This window comes from Falco cherrug, chromosome 4, assembly GCF_023634085.1.
Source record: "Falco cherrug isolate bFalChe1 chromosome 4, bFalChe1.pri, whole genome shotgun sequence".
Taxonomy (NCBI): Eukaryota; Metazoa; Chordata; class Aves; order Falconiformes; family Falconidae; genus Falco; species Falco cherrug.
Window position 1 is genome coordinate 100248293 of NC_073700.1, and position 27274 is coordinate 100275566.

The 27274-nt window shown below is 42.7% G+C and overlaps 2 protein-coding genes across 6 annotated transcripts in view; one reads left to right on the forward strand and one right to left on the reverse strand.

The window, feature by feature from the left end:
- CAPN7 (calpain 7) overlaps nucleotides 1–4398 on the forward strand; it is a 35717-nt gene extending 31319 nt beyond the window's left edge. For all 3 annotated transcript variants that reach the window (XM_055708314.1, XM_055708313.1, XM_014285533.3), the window contains 2 exons: nucleotides 88–180; nucleotides 262–4398. In XM_055708314.1, coding sequence (XP_055564289.1) covers nucleotides 88–180; nucleotides 262–406 — 238 coding nt within the window. In that variant the 3' untranslated portion in view covers nucleotides 407–4398. The remainder of the gene's footprint in view (nucleotides 1–87; nucleotides 181–261) is intronic.
- A 1101-nt stretch (nucleotides 4399–5499) lies between these two features.
- SH3BP5 (SH3 domain binding protein 5) overlaps nucleotides 5500–27274 on the reverse strand; it is a 75639-nt gene continuing 53864 nt past the window's right edge. For all 3 annotated transcript variants that reach the window (XM_027814776.2, XM_027814778.2, XM_055708315.1), the window contains 6 exons: nucleotides 25633–25797; nucleotides 17450–17580; nucleotides 13382–13424; nucleotides 11216–11435; nucleotides 7675–7935; nucleotides 5500–6974 (listed from right to left, as the gene is read on the reverse strand). In XM_027814776.2, the coding sequence (XP_027670577.1) occupies nucleotides 6793–6974; nucleotides 7675–7935; nucleotides 11216–11435; nucleotides 13382–13424; nucleotides 17450–17580; nucleotides 25633–25797 (1002 nt within the window). In that variant the 3' untranslated portion in view covers nucleotides 5500–6792. The remainder of the gene's footprint in view (nucleotides 6975–7674; nucleotides 7936–11215; nucleotides 11436–13381; nucleotides 13425–17449; nucleotides 17581–25632; nucleotides 25798–27274) is intronic.

Genomic DNA, 27274 nt, shown 5'->3' on the forward strand with positions numbered 1-27274 from the left:
ACACTGTGTAGTTGTTAATAAATAGCCCTCTTTGTGGTAACCCTGATGACCTGAATAACTGAAATAAGTCTGTCACATCACTTGCAGGCAATACAGTGTTGGCTTTGAACTCATCACGGTCTCAACAGTAGGAGATCCTGGTTCCTACGGCTTTCAGAAAAAAAGCAGTGGTGACTACAGGTAATACTCGCTTAATGGAGTCTTAAAGTTTTGAAACATACTGCAGATCTTGGTTCTAACAGGTAGTTTCTTTTATCATAGGTGTGGCTTTTGCTACTTGGAAGTGGAGAACATATTTTCTGGAGTTTACAACATTATCCCCACCACATTTCTGCCTCAACAAGAGGGTCCTTTTTTCTTAGATTTTAACAGTGCTACTCCTCTTAAGGTATTACAGCTGCAGTGAAGAGACAGATCTGCGCGTAACTGTTTGAGGTGGTTTTGATCTGAGAACAGGACAACTCTTACTACACATATGCATAAAAGAAAATTACATTCTAAGGTTGTAGCCAAAAGCATGAAATTACTGATTTGCCAGTTAATTGTGGTAGACAGCTGTGGGTTTTGCTGCTATGGTATTGGAGTGAGCACTATTCAACAGGCTTGTGAACAGGCTAAAACGCTTATATGCAAATGAACTGGCAAAACTCTATTGCAGATTTTTCCACACTTCAAATCAAAGTTTAGTGAGTTAAGAGTAAAACTACCATTGAAATTCTCTTCTCCCAAAATACCAGGGTATAAGGGTTTAAGACTTTATGCTTAAAAGTAAACATGTAAGGCAAAAAGTATTGTGTATTCTGCTTATTCAGTCTCAGGACCAAATAGCTTTTACTACATATTTGAGCTGCTATCTTGAATGTTTTCAGCATTGAACTAGTTCTCACAACTAAATGTAAGTTTACTACTGCTGAGCATATACTATTCCAAACTAACACGTTCAGCTTATCTAGAATATGTACATAGGAATAAAGGAAAAGGAATATTCCGGCTTTAGCCATTTCTGAAAGAAAAGCAATGGCTTTTTCACTCGTGTTACATGTACTTTGAGAGCTGTTAATTTCATATCTGTATTACTTTGTGCTATAATATTATTATGTACTAAAGTACTATGGCTTTCTTCCTACTAGCTGTAATCCAGATCAGCAGTGAAAACAGGAGGTTAGCCAGCAGTCGCACACAGACAGTGCCGCCTGCCCTTTGTTCAGCAGGTGTGAAAGGTTCTCATTGAAAGGTGCACTGTAAAGAGTCTCTGCACCTACTGAGGTAGTGAACCACCCACCATCAGCATCCCAGCAAAGAAATGTTTTATTCTCATAATTTTTAAAAATATTCAGCCTGTAGGGGAAGGATCATTTAAACCGCTCCCCCTAATAAACCATGGCTGTAAGAAATGCACTTGCCGATCCCATTATACAAGACTTCTTTGAAAAGATACCTTTCTCCTTGTAAGATGAAACCAGTGAATGAATTGAACACGTGGCCAGTGTTGTCAACAGAAGTAGGGTCAGAGTTCTCAAGAAAATTGTGGAATTTGCAGAACAAGATTTTTTTAGAAGCCCAATATATGTGCTCTTCCTCTGGAAGATCTATATATGTTGTATCTGAAGGTACCTAAAGGTAACAGAGCTTTTAATTTAAAAGTACTAACTGCCTCACAGATTCTAAATGCATTATTTTTTGTTGTCCTAAATTTTGGCGGACTTAAAATTCCACTATATTTGACAGCTGGGGGAGAGGGTGTTTTAAAAACAGCTATAGGAAGTTCTTTGCCAGTTCAGAGGGTTTGGCATTTTTCCAAGCATAAAGGTAGCATTTTCTTATTTTAGAGCACAGGTGCCATTTGGTCATTGGGAAACTGAGCACACGTGCTACAGGAGCACCAGAAATACCTGTGGGCTAAAATGATTACCATAAAAGTTTGCTATTAGCCCTCTCCAGAAAGTACAAGATACGCTTGTTTCATTTCCTTCACCAGACAGCTGCTTAACAAATGTCTAGCTTTCAAAGGGCACTGAAGGCACACGCCTCTCTGACTGCACTTCTCTCAAAGACCATCTGGGCTAGAAAATTTACGACAAGTGTGTCAGTGTGACTTACCTTTTTTTTGCAAGGAAGTTTCTGATGATTATTGCCACAAATCAACAGAGGGAACGGCGTGGGTACAAGCTGAGTGAAAAACAGATGGGGTTCTTTGTTGTTCTCCTTGGCTTTTGGAGTATGTGCCAAGGCCTGCTTCAGCCCTACAAAATTAAAATTTCATACCACTCATGTTTTCCCTACAACTTTGTGTTAAGTTTCTAGCTCAGACTAAACCAGAGTAGTAATGGCTCCTGCATATATTTTATCACCTATGAAGTTAGAGATAATTAGGAAGTCTCAACTGAGTATCTTTTTGACAGCACAAAAGGCAGATGCCAGAACTGCCAGCTTTCAGTACTAAGTTCTTGCACATCCTCTGCTATTTGGGATCAAGCTGGTAGACTGGCCTACAGTAAAATCTGTTGTTGTTCTTCTGTAGTTTGTTTCTACTCTGCAGGAGGGGGGGTTCTGTCTCTTACACACACACACACACCCACCCAATTCTGGATGAAACAAGCATAAGGCTCAGCTTCCATACTGTGCTAAACTAAAAGCAATGAATATACTCACTCTCTCATAATGCCAGGGCAAGGCATTAAGGCCAAAGGATCCTATCTGTACCAGGATACACTAACATGTTTTACACGTTACAGTACAGTCAGGGGATTTGGCTTATCCCCATAAATGCACAGGATTTAAGCCTTAGTGTCAGTGTCCTTTATAACACAAGTCCTATTCAAATATTGCACCGATTAGCTACAAGAATACCACGCTGTACGTTTCCTTTCAGATATAGGGCAGAATACTCAGGTGGAGTATTTAAAAGGAAATACAAAATAGTCTCAAAAATTCTAGTCTACAGGTTCTGGTTGTGGCAAATGAGTTTTACAACAAAGCTTTCTTAGGAAGAAAAGTTCATGTAAGCACTTATGACTTGCTTTGATATTTTCTGTCAAATACATGCTTCTATATTTTTTTCTATAAGTAAATCTGGAAAAATTATTTGAAAGTGAATTAATCCTTAGATTTTTCAACAGCCTCAGGTCAATATCTAGGTTAAGCCTTTCTTTGCCCTATACCATTCAGCATTTTTTGATCCATATGACATACAATAATTCCATGACTGTATCAGCATCTAATGTGATGCAGCAAGACTTTCAGAAAGGAATAAGGCTGCATGTGCAAAAATTTAAATAGCTGCACAACAGCTCAGGCTATTACAAATGTACATTGGTCATTATGATGCACCTCTTGACCCTTAAGTCTTCTCTGCCTGTAAACGTGTAATTCAGGTTTTTAAACATTAAAATAGAAAGACTCATAAAACATACCATCAAGCATCCCACACGCATAAATTGTTTGTCAGACACTGTACAAAATGAGGGTGATAACTGACAAAACAAAAGCCAGTTGCTTTAAGGGTCTGTAAGAGGATTTACACTTTCTTCAATTCACTAAGGAAAGACTACTTACAAAGAAATTATTTTTAATTTTCTATCAGTGGCACAGAGGGATAACTAGAGATTGCCTCTTCAGAAGTTCTGACATTCTCCTCACATGCTGCACAACCTTTCCTGTGTGGTTTATTTTTAAAAAAAAAAAACAAACCAAAACCCAACACACCTTCTTTGAAGCTGCATACAAGACCCCATAATGCTGCTATTTATAGTTCAGGACAAGACACACACCCCAAAGCCCACGCATCCCCCAGTTTGTTTTATTAGGGAGGCAACAAGTTAGTCCTCCATTAGTCCAAGCCATCAGCTCTCAAAGACTCAGTGAGAGGTCATGCCATAGATGAATGGTATGAGCAGCTTCCATCCCATCTGCCCCATGCGTCTGAGATTCAGTTCTAGTTCCCTGATGCAAGTTTCTTGTGACTTTTGTAAAGCAGTTATGCACTTGACCATATAATCTATGTGGTATTTGAACAGCCGATTATTTAGAATTAAGTTTACATACACACAGTAGAGGGTTTTGACATGCAGTCAGCGAGGACATTTAAATTGTTTGATAATACCAAAGAGAAGCAGAATTCCTAGGTTAACATCATTGTTTATACATTCTCACTTCAGGGCAGCTGAAGTGATCACGTGTACTTTGATACATCAGAAGCTTATTTTTATATCCATGAAGGCAGCTACCATAGTGTCACACTTCAGAATGCACAAAGAGCTCCAACAGAAAAGTAGCTGGAGAAAGCTTGTTCATTTGCCTGTACTCCATAGTGATGTGTGTTCATTTAAGTTTGTCATATTTATCATTACGGCTTTTATGAAGTTTAAAATAAAATGAGTTTTCCATTAATTTATTAGACACGCAGCTCGGCCTGTTTGCTTGCACGTCTGAAAGGTGATTTACCTGCCAAGCCTGAGGGCAGACTTGCTGCAGCAGAAGGCTGCAGCAAGATCTTTACACAAATCTTGCAGAAGTATGGTGTAAAAGCAGGTTCCACACCCTTTTGAACTTCCTGATCAGTGTTTTTACCCTGCAGAGCTAAACCCAATCAGCACATAAGCAAGGCAGCACAGAGCTATTTTTATATCCTGTTGAGCATAAAATCAATTCGTTGCCCAAGTGCAGGGAGTTTAGGTTTCCAGTCAGAACTGGCAAGATGGGAGGCAAAAACTGGCAAGAGCGGTTAACAAAACAAAACAAAACAAGAAAAACACACACCCCATCAAAAAAACACCCAAACAACCCAGAAAGATGTAACGGGTTGACTGGCAAGTCTGCAAAAATAAGATACTCAACCACAAATACCTCTGCTAATTTTTCTAACTGTATGCAGCACAGACAATAGTTTAACTACAAAAGTCTAAGCAAAATATTTAGTGCCACGTGGCATTTCATATTGAATACTGTCAGTCTTGGCTTTTTCCCCAAGTAATGGCCACATCAGAAGGTGGAACCACAGACTTCTTTCCCAAGCATTTACTGGGCTGGGAAATGCTAGCAATGGAAGAGTGAAGCCTTCAGGTCTTCAGAAGATGTAAATGTATAAATATTTAAAGCTATTACAGCTTAACAGCTATAACATGTTGAATCTAATTTTTATGAAAATGCGCTTCTTTACCTCAAATCCTTTATGGCCTCACAGCGAGTTTCAGCGGCATGAAGTACAGAGGTTTTATGTAAGCAAATACCTTCCTTTTTTCTGCATACCAAGGAATTTTGGAAAACTTGACTAAAGCTCTGGTCTCACGCCATTCAGAATAAAAACTTAATCACATATGCAGGGATCCAGGAAGCTGGAAGGAGGTAACAAGTTGTCCACATACCACGAGGGAGTCCAATACCAGAGTGTCATGGGGCTGCAATCTTCGACTGGAAGTGGATATTTAAAGACTAAACTTGCTGTGGGAGAAGATTCAGTTCTTGACACTTGAGATAGACTTCACTTGCACAGACTCAAAATGTGGAAAACAAAAATGTTTACTGTAGTGTGAAGAATCTTACATTAACTTTGAGAATAGATACACAAGCTGTGGCAGGAACAAAATACAACAGGACTGCAAAAACATAGACTAGAAAATACTTTGGGCAATACTAAAATTAACAATTAAAATCCCATCAAATTAACAATATAAACTGATGTTTTAGATAAAATGGTGCTTTCAGAAATGCTTAGCCACCAAAACTGAAGAGTCCTAGGATTTTTACTACCACTTATTAGCATAATTACCAGACACTACTACTGCCTAACAGCTGCTGGCAAAACATGCCCATGCCCTTTCTAGTTTTACTGAACACTTTCTCTAGGGCATACTAAAATCCCAAGTCCCTTTAACAGTTATAAAACCCCACACAGTACAACTTACGAAGAAGCTTAAGAACACATTGTCAATCTACACTGGCAATTCCTTTTCTTCATGCATATTTCAATGGCGAATCCCTTATCATAACTGTCCTGAAAACATCTATGACTTCCATTTTTGAGCAAAAAAAACCCACTTAAAGTGCTGAAAAATAATACTTCACTTCGGGGGGGAGGGAGGGGGGCGGGGGAAGGGCAAGGGGCCTATCAACTCTTTTTGGTCACTGGGCATCACCCTTAAGATCCAAGCCAGACTTGGGAAGGTGGCTAGAAAGGGCCTGCCACCGCTGAGCGTTACCATTGCCTATCTGTCTGTCTCAACACTGTTTTCTGTAGGCACGACTCATCTTTATCCTTTCTGCGAGCACCAAGGGAAGAGTGAAGGCTTTTAGACACCACACATGCAACAGCTTTCCTGTATACAAAATATTTCTACAGTTTCAGCATAATACAGACAAATACAGATGTTTAAAGAATATGCCACTTGTACTCAAGAGATCCACTGTATCTAAAGAGCATTTCATTCTACAAAACTGAAGCCAAACTGCACTGGGCAAATGTTTGGCTTGAATTTCAGACCCCCCCCAACTGGCATGAATTTACACGGGAATATTACTAGTTATTGCTTCAGCCAGGCTGCTACAAAACAATTTACAAAGTCTGTGAAATATGAGCACAGCTTAAACATTTGATAACTTGTCCGGCCTACAAAGGATTTACTGAATAAAAACTTCAGCCCTCTACATCAATTAGACTTCTTAGTGCAGTTTTAAATTCTTAGAGTAAACACTTAAGATTTGGCATATATTATTGGCACAATGTTCTTCAAACACCTAGAAGTTCATGTATAAATATTTGTACTCCCATTAATCAGGACAGGGCAAAAGGAGGACTCAGCCAATCTGGGCAGCTTTTCTGCCAGCGCATATTCCCTCTTTGATTTTCATGCACTGAAGGGAGAGCTGCTTCATTCGGTTATCCAAAGCCAGCCCTTCAGCGGAGCTGCTCCTGCTGCTGCTCCTATTCTTGTTCACTCTGTCGCTTGTCTTGTTCTCAGCCCCTTCTGCCCTATCCCCTGCAAAGAAAGGATTAAACTACATGTTAAACCTGGATTTCATTCTGTAACTTAAGCTTCAAGTGGGTGCCTCTGCAGCTTCCTTTGCCAAAGAGTGGGAAAAAAAAATATATAGGAGCAGGAGCAAGATGCTTTAACAAAAACGAAGTTGGCCTTCCAAGCCGTGTACATCTTGTGCACTGCATCAGCAAATTACGGTATAAACAGCCTTAGGTTGGAGAACACAAAGAGCAGTGGTAATCCTCTAGTCTGAGCTTATCAGCAAGGGCTGGCACAGCCTGCAAGAGGTTCCTTTCGGCACGTTATTTGTTTGTGGTTTTTTTTCCTGGGAAGCAGGATTTTCAGCAAAACAACCAACCAAAAACACAACCACCAAAAAAACCCAACTAAACTCAGATTTTCCTTAAAATAGATGTACCGTCAGAATCCCACTGATCGCTGATTTTGTGAGAAACCTCAAACCCCTCCACTGAGACAGAACTGGGGAACCTTCCCAGCCAGGAGAACAGTAATTAAAACATTTTGGATGTCATTATTAACTGCGAGATGCAGGGCCTTCAAGAACTGCCTTCCCCAAAGATGCGGCCAGCGGGTCAGAGCTCAGTAAGCTGGCGATATGCCTAGGGGAGCTGAGAAGGTTTTCCTGCTCCCTTTAAAAAGCTGAAAAGCATTGGCCCAGGACGTATCCAGCTGTGCGTACCTCTTTCAGCTTCACACTCGGGGGAGGATGCCCCGCTGCATTCGCTTCGGGGGCCAAGGACAGGAAAGAGCATCCCAAACTCTGAGAGGGATACAGGGCTGGGCAGATCCAAGCTTCCAGGTCGCGTCGCAGGAGGAAACTGAGTGGGCACCTCACAAGGACTCGTAGCACCAGAGCTGAAGCTGGACACTGACTGAGTTTCCGAATCTTCTTCGGATATGAAGCTGCTGCCATTATCATCCTCAAACACTTCTGAAGCCACTGCAATGTTCAAAGAATATTTCAGTTAGCAGGGCTAACACCCTCCAGGCACCTTCCCGGGCAAAGGCAGTTTCTCAGGTTTGCATCTTCTGCACATGCATGCACTGCTAACCCGCGGGCTGCCTCTTCTCATGCTCTGCCCCCTTTGCAAAGCCTTAACCCAGCATTTCATACGTGGATTATGAAGGCCTGATTCTGCTTTGAGGAACAGCACACCTGCCAGCCATGCCATGCAAGACCAGCTCTACACTTGCTACTGCTCCTCATGCCAAGATGCTTTTGGATTTTTACTGTCCCTGGTGCCCCCTGCCTAGCTGGCCTTGTTCTCTTGTGGTCTGTGGTACCTAACTTAGGCCAGTGCCTAGTCCTGTGTGCCTGCCTCACCCAGCACCATCTTGATCCCAGCACAGACTCCTGGCTCCAGGGGCAGATTGCTTCCACCTTATTTTCCCACTTTCGGAGTTAAAATCCAGCACGATCTCCCAAGATCTCTTTTTGGATGAGGATCACCAAGCAACACCAAATTAAAAAAAGCCCCACCCACACATACAATTTTTCTTGTTCAAGTTTGCTCAGATCTGAATTCTAGTTAAAGCAAACCAACTCCAAACTCTCTGGCTAAAATCAGGCTGCTGGGTCTTTGTTAGCAACAGGAGGAGAAATCCATTAAAGAAGGTTCCATTTTGTGCAACATAGGGGTGTAGGTTTTGCTAAAATTCAACATTTTTCAATCTTGGCTCATTGCAGGATGGGGACCTATGAACTAAAGACTTCTGCATACAAGTAGTCCCACCAGGATCAGAAGGTTTTTTACATGCATCAGCCTCTACACAACAAAAGCGTGTGCTGGAATCACACTGGTCTAAAGAAGTCCCACAAACAGCAAGACATTTACAGTGACCTGAGGTTATCTCCAATTACACCTTGCAATTCCTGCCCTTGTTAGAGAGACTCAGAACCGCCTTGAAAGAGCAGCAGGAGCCAAGCAGAAGCATTAACACAGTGGCTCAAAGAAGTTTCAAAATAGTTCTTTGGTTACCCTGGCAGCCTGGGGCTCACATGCACCACTCGGACACGAAGGGTGCCAACAGAGGCAGCTACTGTCATAGCTATTGCAAGGAGGTCCAGCCTCTTTCTGCTGTATTTGCAGATTGCAGAACTGTACTTGCACATCAGAATTGACCTAAAAGGCTTCAAACATAAAACTGATAACAGATTATCCACCTTCCTGAGCCCCTTCCAGGGGACTCTGTGCTCAGAGACAGTTTGTGGTTTGGGTTTTGTTGGTTTGTTTTTAATGATGTCAAATCCAAAACTGCAGAGCTGCCTTTCTTCTCACTTGCTTTGTTTTACCAATATACGGTGAGCAATACAGGTAACTGCAGGGGGTGAAAGCAAAAAAAAAAAAAAAAAAAAAAAGGGTTGGGCAAAAAAGATGTTTCCAATTACAGGAGTCCTCTACTTGGCAAGAAGCAGTGACACTAGCCAGTCTACAAGCGGCACAACTTAAACTGTAACTTACTCATCACCACCTAAACTTACTATAACACACAGGAGCATCTGCTAGGGCCAAGAAATTGTTGCTGATGATTTGGTGTACTACTCAACTCCAGCAGACATAAATCACGATACAAAGGACCTTGGTGGAAAGCCCCCCACGTTAACAATGCATGAGAGCTGCACCTGTCAAGGCTATTTTGGTTATGATGTCTTGCAGGCTCCTAGTCCTGCCCAGTCACAACCCAGTTCTGTGTTGGCACTAGATGCAACCTGGAGTCCTTCCACCTATGTCAGGCTGTGCAACTCAAAGAGAGGGATAGACCCATGCTGCCAGTCCTTGCCTGCGGCCTCAGCAGCAGCCAGAAGGGCCAGCAGCTTGTTGCTCTGAATTAACTTTCCTGGTTCTTTCTGGCCCTACATACCAGGCCCCTGAACTCCTTCAGCGCAACAAAACCCTCCACTCACTTACACCCAAGGCTCTTGGAAGGCCTTCTGCACGAGGAGGAGCACTTGTGGGTATCCCAAGAGGCAATCCTTGTCTAAATGAGAAAGGCTCAACTCTGGCTCTTCATATGCAGCCATACCAAAACCACAACGCATCAGCTGGCCCAGACACTGCGCCTGCTGTGGCAACTCAGGTCCCAGCTACACAGTACTGAGTGACAGCTCCAGCACATCATGCAAAAACTGCCGCTGCAGAGAATGGAGGCCAGCCCAGGGCTGCCTCCCAGCTCTCACAGCACAGATGGGCTCTACTGTGGACCTACATGGCCCCGCACCAGTACGCACCACTGTCTACAAGGCAACTGCTTATTCAGCCTTCGGGCACTGGGGTTGTGTAATTATGAACTCCTGCAATCCTGACGTAGACTTTTCCCTGCAGAAATGGAGCTGAAATACAAATTAAACTGGGATTTGTGGATCCGGGTAGAAAAAGACTTTCCACATGAAGAAGGAGAGAAGGTGTCCAGGAGGGAGGAAAAAGTGGGCTACATGGAGTGTTCATCTATCCACTTTCATCCAGAGCCAGGACAAAAAGCGAACTCACAATACAACAGACCGTTCCAGTGTGTGCAACCCAAGGACCCCACGTGCCTAGAGATTAGCTAGGCTTGCAGCGTGCTCAGTGGTTGCTGCTGTCACCCAAGAGAAACATCTCTCACACAGAGCCTCTCAGTGCACTGCATTAGCACATTGCTGCCTCTTTGCTTCCCTTATTCACAGCACACGTGCTCTGCTGAAATCACATATTGACAAAAGATCCTACAGTGCAAAGGAGCTTAACCCTACACCCCTTCTGTGCGAGCATCACGCCTTTCTGTACTGCTGTAGCTCTTCCACAGGCCCAACGCTGCAAGACAAGTGCATGATCCAAAATACCTGTTTCCAAACAGCACCGCCACCTCAACAACCTGGCTGAGTGATCTGCAGCAGCCTGTGACCACTCCAGGCAAGTCCCCGACAGCAGCATCACTGGCTTAAAAATAAGAAACATCCTTTGAAGTGCTTTAGTTCTGTTCCTTCCATACAGCACTGTACAAAAAATAACAGTGATGTTAAGGGAACAGCTGTTGCACTTCAACTCACATCCTTCTCCCTTGAAAACTGGCTATTAAAGAATACAATCAACTCCTGTAATAATGAGAAGCGTTACAAGTTAGCCACAGTCCCACAACAGCCAGCAAATTTCAAACTGCAGAACATGCAGATCAACCTTCATCTCAGCATTTCTTAGGACACCCATGGGATATTCCCAGACACGGGAGTGCTCTGTACTCACTGGAGATGGTGTCTGACTCCGGTTTACTTGCTGACAGGTCTTCCACAGAGGTATTGCTCCCTTCAGCACCCACACCACACCCTCGAGGCCCCATGGCAGTGGACCGTCTCCTCTCGTGAATCTCATCTGAGATCATCTCCAGGTTCTTCAAGGCAGTCTTATACTCCCCCTTTGCCAGAGCCAGTTTTGCCTGCAGGTCATCCACTGTTTTCTTCAGTTGCTAACAAGGAAGACAGGTATTACGTGTGCTTTCATTATGAACAACATGCAGTATGCAGTTCTCTGTTGCATATCCACGTGACTTGCTCTGCACAGGCAAGCTAGCATAAACCAGGGTTGGTATCTAGGTGATGGGAGAGTTCATAATTCAAGAACACACCAGCACAAGCAGTGGCGCTTGAGAAGGAGACAGCAGCAAAGCAGACAACGGTAGCCAGGGGCTGGGATTACCTCTGGAGTATGGCAATGGCCCAAACTAAGCATAAACCAGGGGTCCCCTAGTTAACATGCAGGATCTCTTACTAACGCGAATGCAGCTCTCAATGGTATGTCAATGCTTATCCTACAAGGACTCCTAAAGGTTTGCTGGCAGCCCCTGCCTGCAGGGCACAGCATGGCTGTGGGTCATCCCCAAAGGGGCTAAGCCTCACTCTCCTCTAAGCACCAGACCCATCGCTTCTTGGTTACTAAACTGGTAGATTACAAAGCAGCAACCCTCCAACCCTGACAGCTGTAGTAGAGCAGTTTCCATGTCCCCAGGTGCAAAGCCCACTCTACAGGAAGGGCAGAAGTGTTGTACACCCTGTCTCCCAAAGTCAAAACTGCTTGTATAACTGTAGCTGTCTCAACTCTGTTTTATATTGTACATTAAAAGCAATCTGTGCCATCTTTTGTATTATATTTTACACAGTCACCCTGCTTCAGGAAGGCACTGAGCAGCTGTCGTGGAGAAGCAACAGGATCCCAAACAGTGGGCCTATGCTCACGGAGAAAAGGGGGATTCTCAAAAAATGCCTCCAACCAGAAGGGATTACTGAGCTGGCACCCAGCCCAGGACAGGCAAGGGTGCAACTCCAGCATCAGCTGGCCACAGCTATGCAGGCAGGTAAGATGGAGGAGCAGAGGGCTGCCCAAGTCTGGATCCTGGCAAGTATCTCTGAGGCTTACAAAGCGCTGTTGCATCCCAGGCAGCCCAGGGAAGGGCTCACAGAAAAAAAAAAAAGGTGTGGGACACACCTTACATCCCAGGCAAGGAACAGGAATCTTCTTCTAGCTAGGCTCCAGCTGACCTAGCACCCCAGTGGAGCCTTCCTGCACCCATGGCCAACAGTGCAAGGCAACGTGCTCCACTCAGACCCTGTGCACACCCCACACACCTACAGCACCAGCTGCTACCCTTCAACCCAGAGGAGCAAGGCTGCCAGCTTTTAGGGGCCACATAAAGCAAAAGTCACTCAAATAGAGAGTGAGATTCTTGCATTTAAATTTTTAGTGCGACTTTGCTCTCCCACGCCTGGCAGCTCCAAGACCGAGGGGGATAACAGCAGGGCTTACCATCCCATTCACAGCTGCCATGCCCACCCTGGGACCACTGTGCCCTGCAAGGCATGCACTGTGCCCAATCACTGGCCAGACATTGTTGCACTACACAGAGTAAGTACAGTGTAGTGCAGAGATGCCAAAAAAAGCCCTGCAGCACCCCATCCAGCCAAACCCAAAATCAGAAATTCACATCTGCATGACATTTAGAGTACTACGAGCAGGTTACTTGTTCTGTTAATTGACCCAATCAGTGAAAAAAGAACCCCAAGCACAGTTAAACAGTCTGTTGCATAAAACATGGCACAGTCAGACACACACCCCAAAACCCACAACAACAAAACAAACCCCAGAGATTTCAAGCTACAGGAAGTAAAGATGGTCAAATTGTATTTGTTTGGTTCTGGAAGTAAGCAGCAGGTTTCCAACAGTCTTATTTCACACAAGGAAGCAAAGCCTCTTTTAGTCTTTTATCTTCTGAATGTGCTTAGCAAATTGCTCAAGAGGTTTTGAATTGAATTTGTTTTATACAGAAATGCAACACAGTTGTCAGAACACTTTAGATGCAATTTCAGTATTTACCGTAAGCACTAAAGAGTTTCAGATCGATCTGAATTACATACGTACCTCTAGTTGTACATAGTACTTTGCCTTGAGTTCAAAATAAGGTCTGTAGAAAAACAAAGAACAATTGTTTACAATCGCTGGAACTGAATGCAGAGTACTGAAGTGGGATTTGGTCTCTTCACAACATTAACATAGCTATTTTGTGTTTCACAGTAACGCTGAGAGACTACTATCTAGATGATAGCACACCTACATGTCCTCTCAACGCCTCTCTTCTCCCCTCTAATGTATCCGTTTCTCATGGGTCTTTTGGCCTAAATACAAATTGCAAAATTCCAGGTAATGGAGTTGACAGCATAATTCCTTCAGACCTAGCTTCTGCAAGACATTTAAATGAAACGTCCAGCTTCAAGTGTAGGCATCCTTTCTGTACCCATCTAATTTCTGAGCCCACAGCACATGTAAAATCCCCACAAGAAGGTGAACCTTAAGACCTCTCCACGTTCAGGTGGGGGGGTGTGGAGTGGCAGTTCTTAGGTTTTGCAGTGAAGGAGAAGGGATGAAGGGAGGTCAGAGCACCGCATGCAAGGGCACAGCACTTCCCGCCAGTGGCCCACCAGGCACTTCCCTCCCACTGCACAGCTCCCCAGCAGTTTGCTTGGGCACGGAGGACTGTCACACCACGTCTGTTTCCCACTATAAACAACAAGACTTACTTAGAAGGTTGCAGGAGGACAGTGGTACAAGAGGTACAGTACAAAGCCTAGAAATCAGATTCCAGCTTTCAAGTTTTGAAGCCCACAAGCCAATATCATCTGATATAACACTGGGCAGCAAAAAAAGCCCTGAATTTTTTAGCAGGGCTCACTACCCTCCTCACCTCTCAGAAGCTCTCCTGGAAAGTATGGGAGAGAGAAACAATCAGGTATGGTTTTATATGCAATAGGATGTTAACTACCCTTTCATATTTCTACCCTGACAGCAAGCCTCTTCTGAGCTGTAAATCCCACTGCAGCTACATTTTGGACTGTGTGCCAGAACTCAGGAGTGGCACACAGAAGGCTGTGGCCTTCTGCTCCTATATTCTTTGAAAGGCTGAATTCGCTACTACACAAAACAACTAAGTCACATTTCCCTGAGACTAGGTTATTTCGCAGCTTTTATGTTTTTAATCAACCCCCCTACTGTCACTAGGATCACACAGCTGAGTCTGCGGTGTTTCCAGTGACACTAATCCAGCCAAACTGCACCTCTGTCTTCCCTCACTGGGACATAACCCTGGCAAAGTCTACACACAGCTGGACCTGCCAGGCACAAAACAACATTGCAGCTGTGAGTCTGGATCAAACAGTTAAAGGACTCCCATAGCCATACCCCAAAGCAATGGGAGGGCAGAAACACTGACAAAGTGGCACCGCAGGGAAAACAGTGAAACTGATTCACCTCAAATGAGCTGTCTCCCTTCCTTACCCTGGGTGCCAACTGGGAGGGAACAACCAGGCTTGAATCCTAACCTCTCATCAGCTTCCACAGGCTTGGGGGAAAAGTCCCTTCTCTATCAGCAATGTGTTTGTGTGGTGTGGGGAAAAAAAAGTGGGTTTTATATATATATTTATACGCATGTATATGTGTGTGTATACACCAATATACTACATGCACCTATGAGCAGGCATGTTTACAGGTAACAGACAAGAAAGATGCCACCTAAGCTAGGAGAAGGCTACCAGCAGCCTGACATACGCACTCTTCCTCACTCATCGCTAACACACAGCCAGGCATCTAGGCATCTGATGCCAGCAGAAAGCAATGCACTGGGCAGGGTAGGGACTCGCATCTCCTCGGGTCACTTCATTCTCTTACATTCGACCCTGTAACTATTGAAACCTGGTCCATGACACAGCAGGGCTGGCAAATCGTTGACTACAGTCCTAAATCAGTATCCCATCAGTTGTCTAAGTCTGTGACATCTCATAGTTAAGCAAAGCAATTTTTAACTAGATGACAGGAAGAGTGAAAAGCGCTTTGCCTAAGTCACCAGAGCAGAAAGTGACTTCCAAAATTCAGCTAACACAGGCAAGTTCATTATCCTACAGCTCAGAGGCACTGAGCCAGAAGATCTGGTGACCGTTAAGAACATGCAGCTGTATGCACATTCATAGCTTACAAGCAAGTAAGCACCCAAAACCAAAATCAAAAGAAAAGCCAAAACAAAGCAATCCAATAATCATCCACTCATCAACAGTAAATAACATAAATTACTTTCTTCCAGGCTGTCCTAAGTCCTGCTTTCAAATAGCAACGCTCTAAGCATCTCAATCCAGACTGGAGTGAGAAGCAAATGCAAATCATTTTTTGCATGGAAAAAAAGCAACTCGTTCAGTGTGTCTACCCACAAGTTTATGGGGAGACAGAATGGATACCATGGGCCTGCAAGGTCCAGGTGTTACATCCAACCCTCCCGCACGACCCAGGGAGAAGGACAGATCAGTTTGCTGGTGTTAAATCCTTCCTGAAAAGAAGCTAGTTGTCAGTTAGACCCTGCAATACAAGCAGCCACAAATTCAGCAGCCTCATTCCCCAGTTTTATGTAGCCTCTTGACAGCACTGCTGCTTTCCGCTGAGGTTCAATTTTCCCTTACATGAAAACTGCAATACTGAGAGGAGACTGACCCTTCCAACATCCCTGTACAGTATGGCTTCAGATACATCCACAATAAGCCTGTTTGTGCCATCAGGCATCTTCCACTTAATATCAGGTTGAAGTGGCGTTTCTGTACAACCCTTATTAAAGGATCTCCAAAACACCCTACCTAGGTGGTTTATGCTGTAGTCAGCCCTGATGTGAAACAAAGGAGTATGTTGGGAACCCTCCACACAAGTGAAAACCAGCTCGTCCTGAGCAGAATGACACAGGATGACACCCCCATGAGGGTAGTTTCAGCAAGGAAATGAAGACTCAGAAGGCAAATCACACAAGACACAACTGGGGCACCAAGCTCAGCACCATCATTGTTATAAAAAGGTATGTAGGACCCCACTGACAACTTACCAGGGCCTTTATTTTAAATCTTACTGTATGGATTACTAGCAGCCAAACCACTTCTCGGATATTGCTCTTTTCCAGAGGAATCTGTCATTTAGTGATCTGATGATGTTTTTCACAGTCTCTGTGCAGTGCTAGACAAACAGCATGCAGCTCAATCTACAAAGCCATGCTGCTACACTGTTTCAGCTAACATGCTTGAATCTTCCTTGAGAAGTGCTAATCCTTTCTTGAATTGAGCAAACATCAATCAAAATAGATTTTTAGTTGACCGATTTCACCAAAAAGTCATTTTTAGATGGAGGGATTAAAAGCTAAATACAGCAAGCAGATTGTTTAGACAAGCTACAGTCTGGAAATATAAAGAAAACAACCATGAAATATAGGATTAAGAACTGGTTGTAAACAGGGCCAAAATTTTAAACAGGTTCTGAGCAAAAAGCTGTTTCACTTCTCAGCAACAGAGCAAAACTGCACATCAAATGCAGACACATTAACGATGCTTGCTGCTTAGCTATTCTCTCTGAAGCATATTTCCTTCGTCAAGAACAGTTCTCACACAGCTTTGCTACAGCAGCATTAGGAAGTAAACAAGTCTGATGTACAGCACACTACGCTGATGCAGTCTCACACCTTTCAGGTTTCTGTCACTTGCTTCGTGGCTCTCCTAACTAAAAATAAGAACTAAACTGCAAACGATCCTAAGCTGCAAAACACCTACACACAAAGCTCTGCAGCTTATAGACAGCATCTATGTCAATCCCATGAGTTTATATCTCAAGTCACACACCACCAAAAGGCTCAATGCACTATAACAAGACGAAGAATATATCCAGAAAAGTTTCTTATCCTGCTTAGGTCACCAGTCTATCCAGTCAGGTGCTTCAAAAGAAACTTAGAAGGACAACAAATGCAAGGACAAAAACCAGTACTAATTGTGCCATGAGACTATTGCATGCAGACAGGAGCCCAAACAGAAAGGTACAAAAGGCAACGTGCTTTCACAAGTTTGAAAAACCCCACAGAATCAGTATTTCCTGCAAACAGATTTCACCATCGAATTCATCTCCAAATAGAAAACCTACTTTGATTTATTGATAGCTCTTTTCAGCTTCTTCTCTAGTTGTTTCATCCTTCCCATGGCAGCATTGTATTTGGCTGCAGTCTCCTTGTGAACCAACTCACTTCTTGTTTTGGTCTGTTCTGCCTCCATGACCTTCAAGAGGGAAAAAACAGGTAAGTGGCAAGGCACAACGATCCATCTCTTATCATTCTAATTAACAGCATCTTCATAATCTCTCTCATCAGCTCATGTCAGGAAAGTGAAGGTACAGAAAAAACTACTTTCAATGAACCTACTTAAAATTCTTTCCTGAAAGAAGCAGCAATATGCCAGATTTGCAAATACTCTGTTAATTGCGACAGAGGTGTTGCAGCTTCTTGCATTGTATCCCTTACGGGAAGTACAGAAGAGCCTCAGATTGGGGGATAATCCATTTTTTAACCCGGTTAGATATTGAACAGTGGAGCAGCACAAGCAGAAGTCACTCAGTTAATTTAACAGCATTATTTCTGTTCCCTCCTGCCTCTTTCATAGGAGTCTGCCTCTCCCAGCAAGGAGCTGGCAGGCTGCTCAGCCCCCAGCTGCAGCCCCACCACTCTGGAAAGGGCTGAAAACCAACCACAGCAGTGGGAGGACCAAAATGCAGTTCAGCCTGAATCACCAATCACCAGAAAACAGTGTGTCCAATGACTGCCCGTTTGAGAGAAAGCCAGAAAGCTGGCTTTTCTCTAAAACACCTGACCTGCTTCATATCATGGTTTCAACACCAAAAATGCTCAGATGCTTGGGCCCTGAGATGACACTCCTAGCATGCAGATGGGGGAAGCTATACTGATGACCAGCCCATTGCCTGGGCAGGCAGAGGCTTAACATGCAGAAGGCCCAAGCCCAGCATGTCAGCCACTGTCCATGGCCATCCCCAGCCAGTCAGGCTGCAGCTCTGCACACAAGCTAGCAAATTCTTCAAGCAATCATTTCTTCAAAGCTTTATAAACAAATGCTCACTGCCATGGCATTTTGCATCATTAGGAGTCTACAAAAGCAACAGGAAAAGTCAATCTCCCTCTATTAGCTGCTCTGCTGGTACCCCATGCTTTGCCAGTAATTCTATCCAGGGTATTTTTATTGTGCAAATTTTAGATGTCAGAGGTGTAAATCAGAAAATTTGTTTTCTTTAATGCACTGGCAGTCAAGATCCAGGCAGGGAGGTAACTGATTTGTTTAAAGTAAGAAAAGTGGTGACACCTCTCCATTGGTTAGGCAATGAGGAGAAAGCAAGCAATTTTCAGGCTTTCTCCCTTGCAGCTATGAAGTTACCCATATAAAAAATAGCAGGACTTTATTTTCTCCAGTACTGGATTTCAAAACATCTTAGCTGTGAAACCAACAACTCCAAAAGTTCAAACAAATTTGCTCCAACTGGCTCCTACTACCAGAATACGCACCTGAGCTCTCAGATGCAGAGACAGAGAACACTCAAAGATACCTTGCTTTTTAAACAACCTCACGCACAAAGCTCCAGTATCTTGAAAGCGTTCGGTTTGGGCTGAACTGAACAGAGAAAAAAGCATGGTCAATTTTGACTTGCTTGGGAGTGCTGCTACTCTCAGGAAAACAGTCATGTTGTCTTTTCTAGTGCCTAAACCAAAGTGTGAAACTGATACATGCCAAAGCTGACCTTCATCAGTGTCAGCTAGAAGCTCTTGGTGCCACAACTGGAGGCCACGTTTTGCTCATCTGCACACACCACTTATTAAACAAAGAAGTTGCTATAGAATGTTAAACTACAAAATAGAAAGGTTTCCAAAGGCTCTTTTGATTAGCTATCAAATAATATCAATATCAAAAAAAACAACTCCAGCATCCTTCAACTACTTTATATATAAATAAGGCACCTACTTTTGAAGAAAGGTCAAAAATCATCTATCAGATTTATAACAGGATCTCTCCTATATCCTGAAAACAAGCTGCAACCTCTTATCATGAAGAACTGTTCAAAAAGCTAGGTTGATGCATTGACTTTCCCTAGTGAAATGTGTCAGACAAAGCTGGTTTTAGCGTGGAAGTGTCTTAAATTAAAAGGCAGTCTCCAAAGACTGCACAGAAGCTGGTTCACTTTCTCTGTAGTGTGGCAAGGAAACTGCAATTTAAAAATGCTGGAAGCTACAAAATAATGGAGCGGCTGGAATTTGCCAATGCTCAATTAAATGTCAATCCCTCACATCCATTCTTGGGGCAAAATTTGCATTAACTTTGATATCTGGGATGAACCACATCGCAAGTACTACCCAACATCAGGGCTGTAAAGCGGGTTAGGTGTCCAGTATCATGTTGATTTCGCACATCTTTCATACCAAACATCACAGAAATGCTGAACCCTGCAGAACTGAGATTTGAGGATGACAGATTGTAAACACCTCAAAATATCTGATATAAAATGGAATCTGCTCCCAGCCATATATACCCACGTTCATTACCCTTTCCAGACAGCAAAATAAAAAAAGGTTGTATACTTCATACTTTTAAGAAATCAGCATCTTGTAATTAAAAATAAAAATCAGCATTGTTAGGAAAACCATCTCACTCCATTTCCTTGCTTTCCTACGGGCATTCTGTCATTGTGCTCAGATTATGCGCAAAAGTCTGCAGAGAGGCCAGAGACAACCTTCTTCTTCCCCCAGGACAGCAGCTCCAGGTACACACTTGAGGCTGAGGACAATACCTAGAAGACTTTGGAGATCCATCACCTGCTGAGATGCATTCCAGCATTTCATTCAGACAAGAACAAAAGAAAGATCCACACCTCCACAAAAGCCAAATGGCTTTAGAGAAGCTGTCCATCAGGTGGACAGAGACTGCAAGCCATGCTGACACCTCTGCACCTGGGAGGTTCAACGTAGGACCCTCACCTTTTTGAAAAGTCTTAGAAGACGACTGACAAGGCTTGTGTGAGAAAGTATTACTTTTTATCAGACCTAGTAATACAGTTGGGGAAAAAGCAGCCTTATATGAACTTGTAAACAAGCTTTTGGTCACAGTTACCAAATAAGCTGTTTTGTCTAATAAGTCACTGTACTTCCACCCACAACCTTGCCTGGTTGATGCTCCTAAGCCACCACAGATGCAACAGCACCACATAAAAGTGAGGATAACACCTCTTCAAATTAAGACTGCTCAAGACACACCTCTCCTCCTTCCATTGTACCTGCCCTTCATACCCTTGGGGCAAGCAGGGGACATACTCTTACGCAAAAACATCCAGAGAGGGTGAACTTCTAAGATACCCACACATTCACTGGACATTTCTGTAGCCCACACCTGTCTTTAATTACTAGATCACCCATTCCAGGCAGAACTCATTCTCCCAGCTAGCACAGGCTACAACTATTGGAAAACAAACAAACCAAAACCCGCAACACAGGCATCAATCATTTCCTCTGGTCTCCTTCCCTACCCTCTATTTCCAACCCAGATGTCTGGGAAAGGAAGGTCGGTGTAGAGTACATATTTTTAGTAAATCTGTACAAGTAACTTTGTCCGCCCAAAGATCTGCATCATCTGAAGTCAAAGACGGACTCCAGGCAAAATTTCAGTAACAATAGATGCAAAAGAAAAATTTATCAGTGAAATTAAGCAAAGCTGACCATTTAAGCCAGAGAATTACTCTGAACAACTGTTTCTTCCTCAAAAAATTAAACTGATTACTCTTCTAGGGGAAGAATTAGAAATAAAAGAGGTAAGAGACAATGCAAGATCAGTACACCAGGGCAGAATCATGGGATTGCATTTAAACCCTGCATTTCCAGGACAAAGTGACAGAAAGAGTAGGGCAGGGAAGGATCTAGATATTTTTGTTGTTTCTTTCACAGACTTTTCTTCCCCCCCCCCCCCCTTTTTCTCCAAGTATTTCTGTCTGCAGGAAGCACCTCTTCTCTCTACATCATGAAAGCACCCACGTATTTTACACTGACAGATGGTACCTCACAGCGTAATATCAAAAGGAGCTTCACAAGCCAAATTAAACCAAGAGGGAGCATGCCTCCTCCCTCTTCACCTTCTTCTCATCCCTTCCTTTTAAAAATGTCTCATGATCAAGAGCCAAAACATTTCTTCTCCCTGCCAGAATTTATGAACTGAACACAGCTCAGGAAAGACTGTATAGGCAGAACATTTTTAAGACTGCAGATTGCATCAGCAATTAGATATTAGCAATTTCTCTTGAAATTCATGAAGGATCTTCCTTTCTGCTCCAGCTTGTCTCAAACTTGAGATAGCACATCTGTCAGCACTTTCCTTTTGTACACATTAATGAATTATTTTCAATAGGAGTATAAATGAGAAGATTTCTCTCCTTCATCCCTACAGTATTCTCCATCCTTTCGCTCTTTTCTAGTCCTGCTCTCTGCACCCCAAACTGCCGATTATAATTCAAGGTACTAGTGGATATGCAACAAATTTTCACCTATCAAAAACATTTTCTGCAAATTTTGAAGACAAACTGCAGTTACCAAAACCTGGTAAGCCAATCGCTAACTGAACAGTACTTCTCTTCTCTAGGCAGCTTAAGAGCTCATCAAACCTGTCTACATCGCAAGCTAGCTGACTACATTTTCATTATAATCAGAGAATTCATCTTGCAATGAACTTGCCCCACCTATAACATGAATTGCTCTCCAGACACCATCAACTTATTGATCAGTCCTCCTTTGACTATAATGGAAGTTTAGGCAAGTAACTGGGACATATAAAGTAATGTTTAGATACTTAAAACCGATGAGCTGAATCCCAGCCTAAGTGTCATTACAGATATCTCAGATCTGTGGAGCCATGGACATAAAAAAATCATAGGAATTTACCCAAAAATAGACATCAAGTTAAGAGTAGAAATGGGTAAAGCAGCTGCCTGACTTACAGGATTGCCTTACAGTCCTGCGCTTCATGTGCTCGACATATAGCTCAAGCACAGACATTCACAGGGATTAGTTGTATCTTCACAGGCAGGCAGGCAGGCAGGCATCCAGCTCCTATTTAGGCACCCAGCTTCCTTTAGAAACATAGCTCAAACTGCAAGGTGAAAAAAACTGCTGAGTGACAGCCTGTACTCCCTGTACCTATTTACACTGGTCCTGTCTGCTCCATAAATATAAAAGCATTTTCCACATTATGCTCCCACCCAGGATAACCAAAATTTCAATAACTCTTTAATTATATGATCTTCTACATCAGTGGCTACAAAAGCCTTGTTTACAGAAACCTGCTAGACTGTCACACTAAAAATAGTGTTAATAGCTTCTCAGTCTATGAAGAAATCAAAAAGCAATTACAACATGCAACCCTTATCTCAATTTCTTCCCAGTGAGAGTCTGCAAACAGCATTTCCTTTTGGTACTCTGGAACACAAGCCGTTGTCCGCATCCATTGGGTCAAATGCAAAAGTAACCAGGCAGTATTTACACACAGGCCTAGGTATTATTTTTTTTAAAAAAAAAAAAAAAAAAAAAGTGTCTCATTTGTTCTCTTGCCTACCTTTTTCCTTTATGCTCTCTGTTTGCATTGTTTGTCAGTTACCAAGCTGCCACAGGGCTTGAGGTTTATGCCAAGTTTGAGATGAGTTCAATAGAGCCTGCTACCTCTGTCTAAGAATAGCAAATCAAAACACTTTTGTCTTGCCTGACATTTCTATCAATTGAAAACCAAATGAATTAGTAGCCCACTTGCAACATTTGGCACAGAGGTGCTTTTCTGCACTCAATGAATTGCCGTACGAGGCCCAGCGCAAAATCATTCTGTGCCCAGTACAACTATCATTTATAAATACATGCAAAAAAGCTAGCAAATCCAAACAACTGGAGTGCAAAAAACTTTCTCCAAGAATGCTCTTATATGTGGAAGCAGAGAAATTCTATTTCTTAACCCTCAGCCTTCACCCTCAGAAAGAGTTTTTTTCCATGAGTCATTTCTGCTGTAATTAATAGCTAACCATCCGAGTTAACAGCAACACTGTGGCAGTCAAGGAGAACTTTTGTTCTAGTAGATCTCATCTTTGAACCTGTTTTCATTCATAGCTTGGTAAGGAATGATGATGTTTTCTGCTCCTTGAGACCCCAGTTATTCTGTTTACCTCACTGACCACCAAGCACTTCACTAATTGGCACGCACTGAAACCAAGGAAATATTCATTCTGCTCCTAAAGAAGATAATAAAACTCAGTCAAGCATTCCAAACAAACTAATGCTAGGTCTGTTCAGTCAGGACTTCCACAGCATTTTCACCCTTCTTGGCTCTGGCCCTACGACCTCCAGTATGGCAAATGAAAAATCACAAGACAAACTTCCATGTAACTCTTTCAAAATCTGCTGTACCCTGGAAAGGTGCAGATAGGTGCTTTCTGGGAACTGAGCTTAGTCAGACTATTACAAGCACCAGGAAGAGTTGGGTAACATGCTTTCCATTCAAGGAGCCATCAACTGCTCTATACAATCCAGTCTGTGCGTAGGAGATTTTTATAACTGCAGTAAATAAACCTGAGATTTCTATTTACTGTTCAGCTGTAACCATCAGAGACATTATGGCTCGAATCAGTTCTCCAACAGGCAGATATTCTGCATTTAGTGATGATACTTATCAACACCACCAGCAGGATTCCACCAAACACTGTCAGCAGCCATCTCCTGCTCTAAATTGCCGGGTTAGCCCATGCAAGGTGTACTCCTCTTGCAGACTGTCAGGGAAGGATTAAGGACTGTAGCAGGACACAGGGAACCCCTTGAAATATCCAAGGAAAATATGAATCTATTCAAACTCTCAAAATTGCTAGCATTTCTTTCCTCACCCACACCAACACAAATTTTTGTTATGCCAGCTAGAGAGAAGCAGCTGATATGTGGCTGCTGTCATTCACCACCAGATCTCAGCAGTTTAGCAGTCAGAAGCTCTAAGCAACTCCTTAGATGCTTCCAGTTTTCTCACCGATCTATTCTGAGAATCAAAAATTGTGCATGCATTTCTGGACTTTTTCATATCAAACATGGATAACAACTAGGAAAAATGACAGCTGCTAAAGTCCCAGCACACATGCACTGTGAAGGTAGGGCTCCCTTCAGAAACACACAGATGCTACCAGATCCGCAAATACCTAATGATAACAGGGACAATAATACAAACAATACCCTGCAGTATGTTTTTTGCTTTTTAATATATACCAGGTTTTCCATCTCTCCCCTACACACAGCCAACATCCTTTTTGTTCCCTGTTTCTTCATCAAGCAGCTGTTTTTTACAATTCACTCTGAAATAGAGGGTTTCTTGTAACTGAGAAGCTTCTGCAACAGAACAGAGCTACTGCATTGAGGACTGCAAGACAATACCAACATTGTAGGCTTGCAATTCCAAATATGCTAGCATGTTCAGCTTCACTGGCATATTACGAGAACTCTGACAGAACAAAGGCTTTTAACTTCGATTTTTTGTTCTTTCATGTTGAAAAACCCACACACCTTTCTGCCTTTTTTTTCCCCTTCTCTTTTAAAAAAGAGACAGGAAAAAAGAGACGCGGCAAATGACAGGAAAATTCTTCTTGACAGCTGCTAAAATGAATACTGCCTTTCATTGTTACACAGTGCATCTCTTCTGTAGATTTAAGAAGACTTTACAAAGGAAGTAAGACCTTGTCTAAATTTGAAAGCTAATTTAGGATAGAGCAATGTGCAAGCTTAAAATGCAACACACTTTTGGTTTTGGTGGGTTGTTTTTTTTTAGGAATTCTACATTCAAACACACGTTTCCGAAGAGAAGTGCTTTCTTCAACTTACTCCATACTAAGAACAGGTTATACTAAAATTAGAACATGTCCCTGTTTTTCCAGAGTAAAAGTTTCTATAAGGTGTACTCAGGAATAGCCATCCCTATGCAATTATTCTGGTGTAACTCCGAATGCAGATATGCCTTAAGACATTGTTTACCCCTAATATATAGACGGTAATTCTTTTTTCTTCGGAGAGCTAGTCCACTAGCTAATAGCACAGACAGACAGAGAACTATACTTGTCCCAGTAGCTGCCCAAGACCCAAATCATTTAACCTTAGGCTTCATAACTTTCTGTAGCTTCATTTCCTACATGTCATGTATCTGGAGCAATACAAAAGTTTGGCCTTTCAGAAACTAAGCCTCATACAACACACAAGAACTGGGGCAAGTTCATATTACCCTCTGAGTAGCATGGTTGAGCATCTCTTGCCAGGCGGAGTCAAACTGACGTTTGTCATCTTCCAGTAGCCTCTGCTCAGCAAGCGAAATGGTCTCTTTTGCAGCACGCAGCACTTCAGTGGCCCTCTGAAAATCCTGAGTCGCCCTCTGAGCTTCCAGTTGTGCCTAAAAAAGAAAAGTTGGGATCAGAGACAAAGGAACCCTCACAGACATGTTTACAAGATCTACCACAGTAATTCCAGGACTTTAAAAACACCAAGCCAGTGTTAGTTTCCCAACTTTTTACTTGTAAGTGACAGGTATTTCATCACTGGAGTAAGCACTGCTAAGACAGCAGTTCCCACTCAAACAGGTAATTTGCAAAGAACTGTCTCATGGTGTTCATAGTAAAAAACACACAGCTGATGGCCTACAAATAAGCACCTGGCTGAGAGATAAATACCTTATGATGTAGGTTTATTCACTGAGAAATTAAACAAAAGCAAATGCAACAGCAAACTTGGAGCACGTCAAAAATACATAAGGAATGGCACTCCCTGAGTTTAGACAGGGTGGATTTTTATCTGGTGCACCATTAATCATGCTAAGGAAATGTTTTGGAAGCATTACATTGCTATAAAGCATAAACATGTTTTCTGAGAAGGTGGCCGCCAATTTCTTGGACGTTCTACTTTGCTATCACTGGTGCAGCAAGACCCCAGTACACAGACACAAAGGTAACCAAGGGAATTTGCAATGCATGTAAAACACAGATAAAGCCCTGCTATGTCCTTTGGAAACTGCTGCTTCTTTTCAGAAGGAAGCACTTTCACATGTCTGCACTGAAGCAGGGGAGAACAGTGTCTTCTGGTGAACTACATGGTTCTTGCTATGAGAGCAAAGATTCCTCCAAAACAACATACAACATTCCCAGCAAAGCAAGCACAGCTTAGAAACCATGTAAGCAACGAGCTGTAACCTCTTTTATTCTGGACCAAAAAAAATTCTGAGACTTTGCATTTACAGACCACCTCCATCTCTTCTGAAGGTTTTAACAAGGCTCTCACAATAACCAAATCCCACTCTGAACAGTCCTCAAGTGAAATGCTCACATCACATCTTGCAGGCTGGGAGACACCCGAGCATCAGCCCTCCAGGGTCCCTAATGCAATAGCCTATTCACCCTTGCCAATTCACCCAAGAAGCAGAAACAGTGCAAGCCATACCACAGGTTTCAGTAGCACTGTTGTGACAAAAGCCATCACAGAGTTCAGCCGTTTGCAGTGTTGCACTTTAGTAGCAGTGACAAGTCTTAAATACTCAAAATATGTGACTCTACGATGAATAGACAAACTTAAACAAATTACTGGTGCTGGCTGAATTTTGGTTGGGTTTTAAAATAAGATAGGGATGTCCTTTTTTTTTTTATAGTTATCATTGAATGACTTCCAATTTTAACATTCATGCTTTCAAACATGCAGTTTTCACACTATTTTCCTTCATTAAAAAAAAATTTCATTTCTGAAGGTTTTGTGTTCATTTGCTCTCTCTTAACTATATCAGCACTTAACTGCTCTAGAACCCTTCTGAGGTTGACACACAAACACCTTGTTTAGCTCAAAAGTAAAATCTTTACCTAAACTTTCTACAGTATACACTTCAT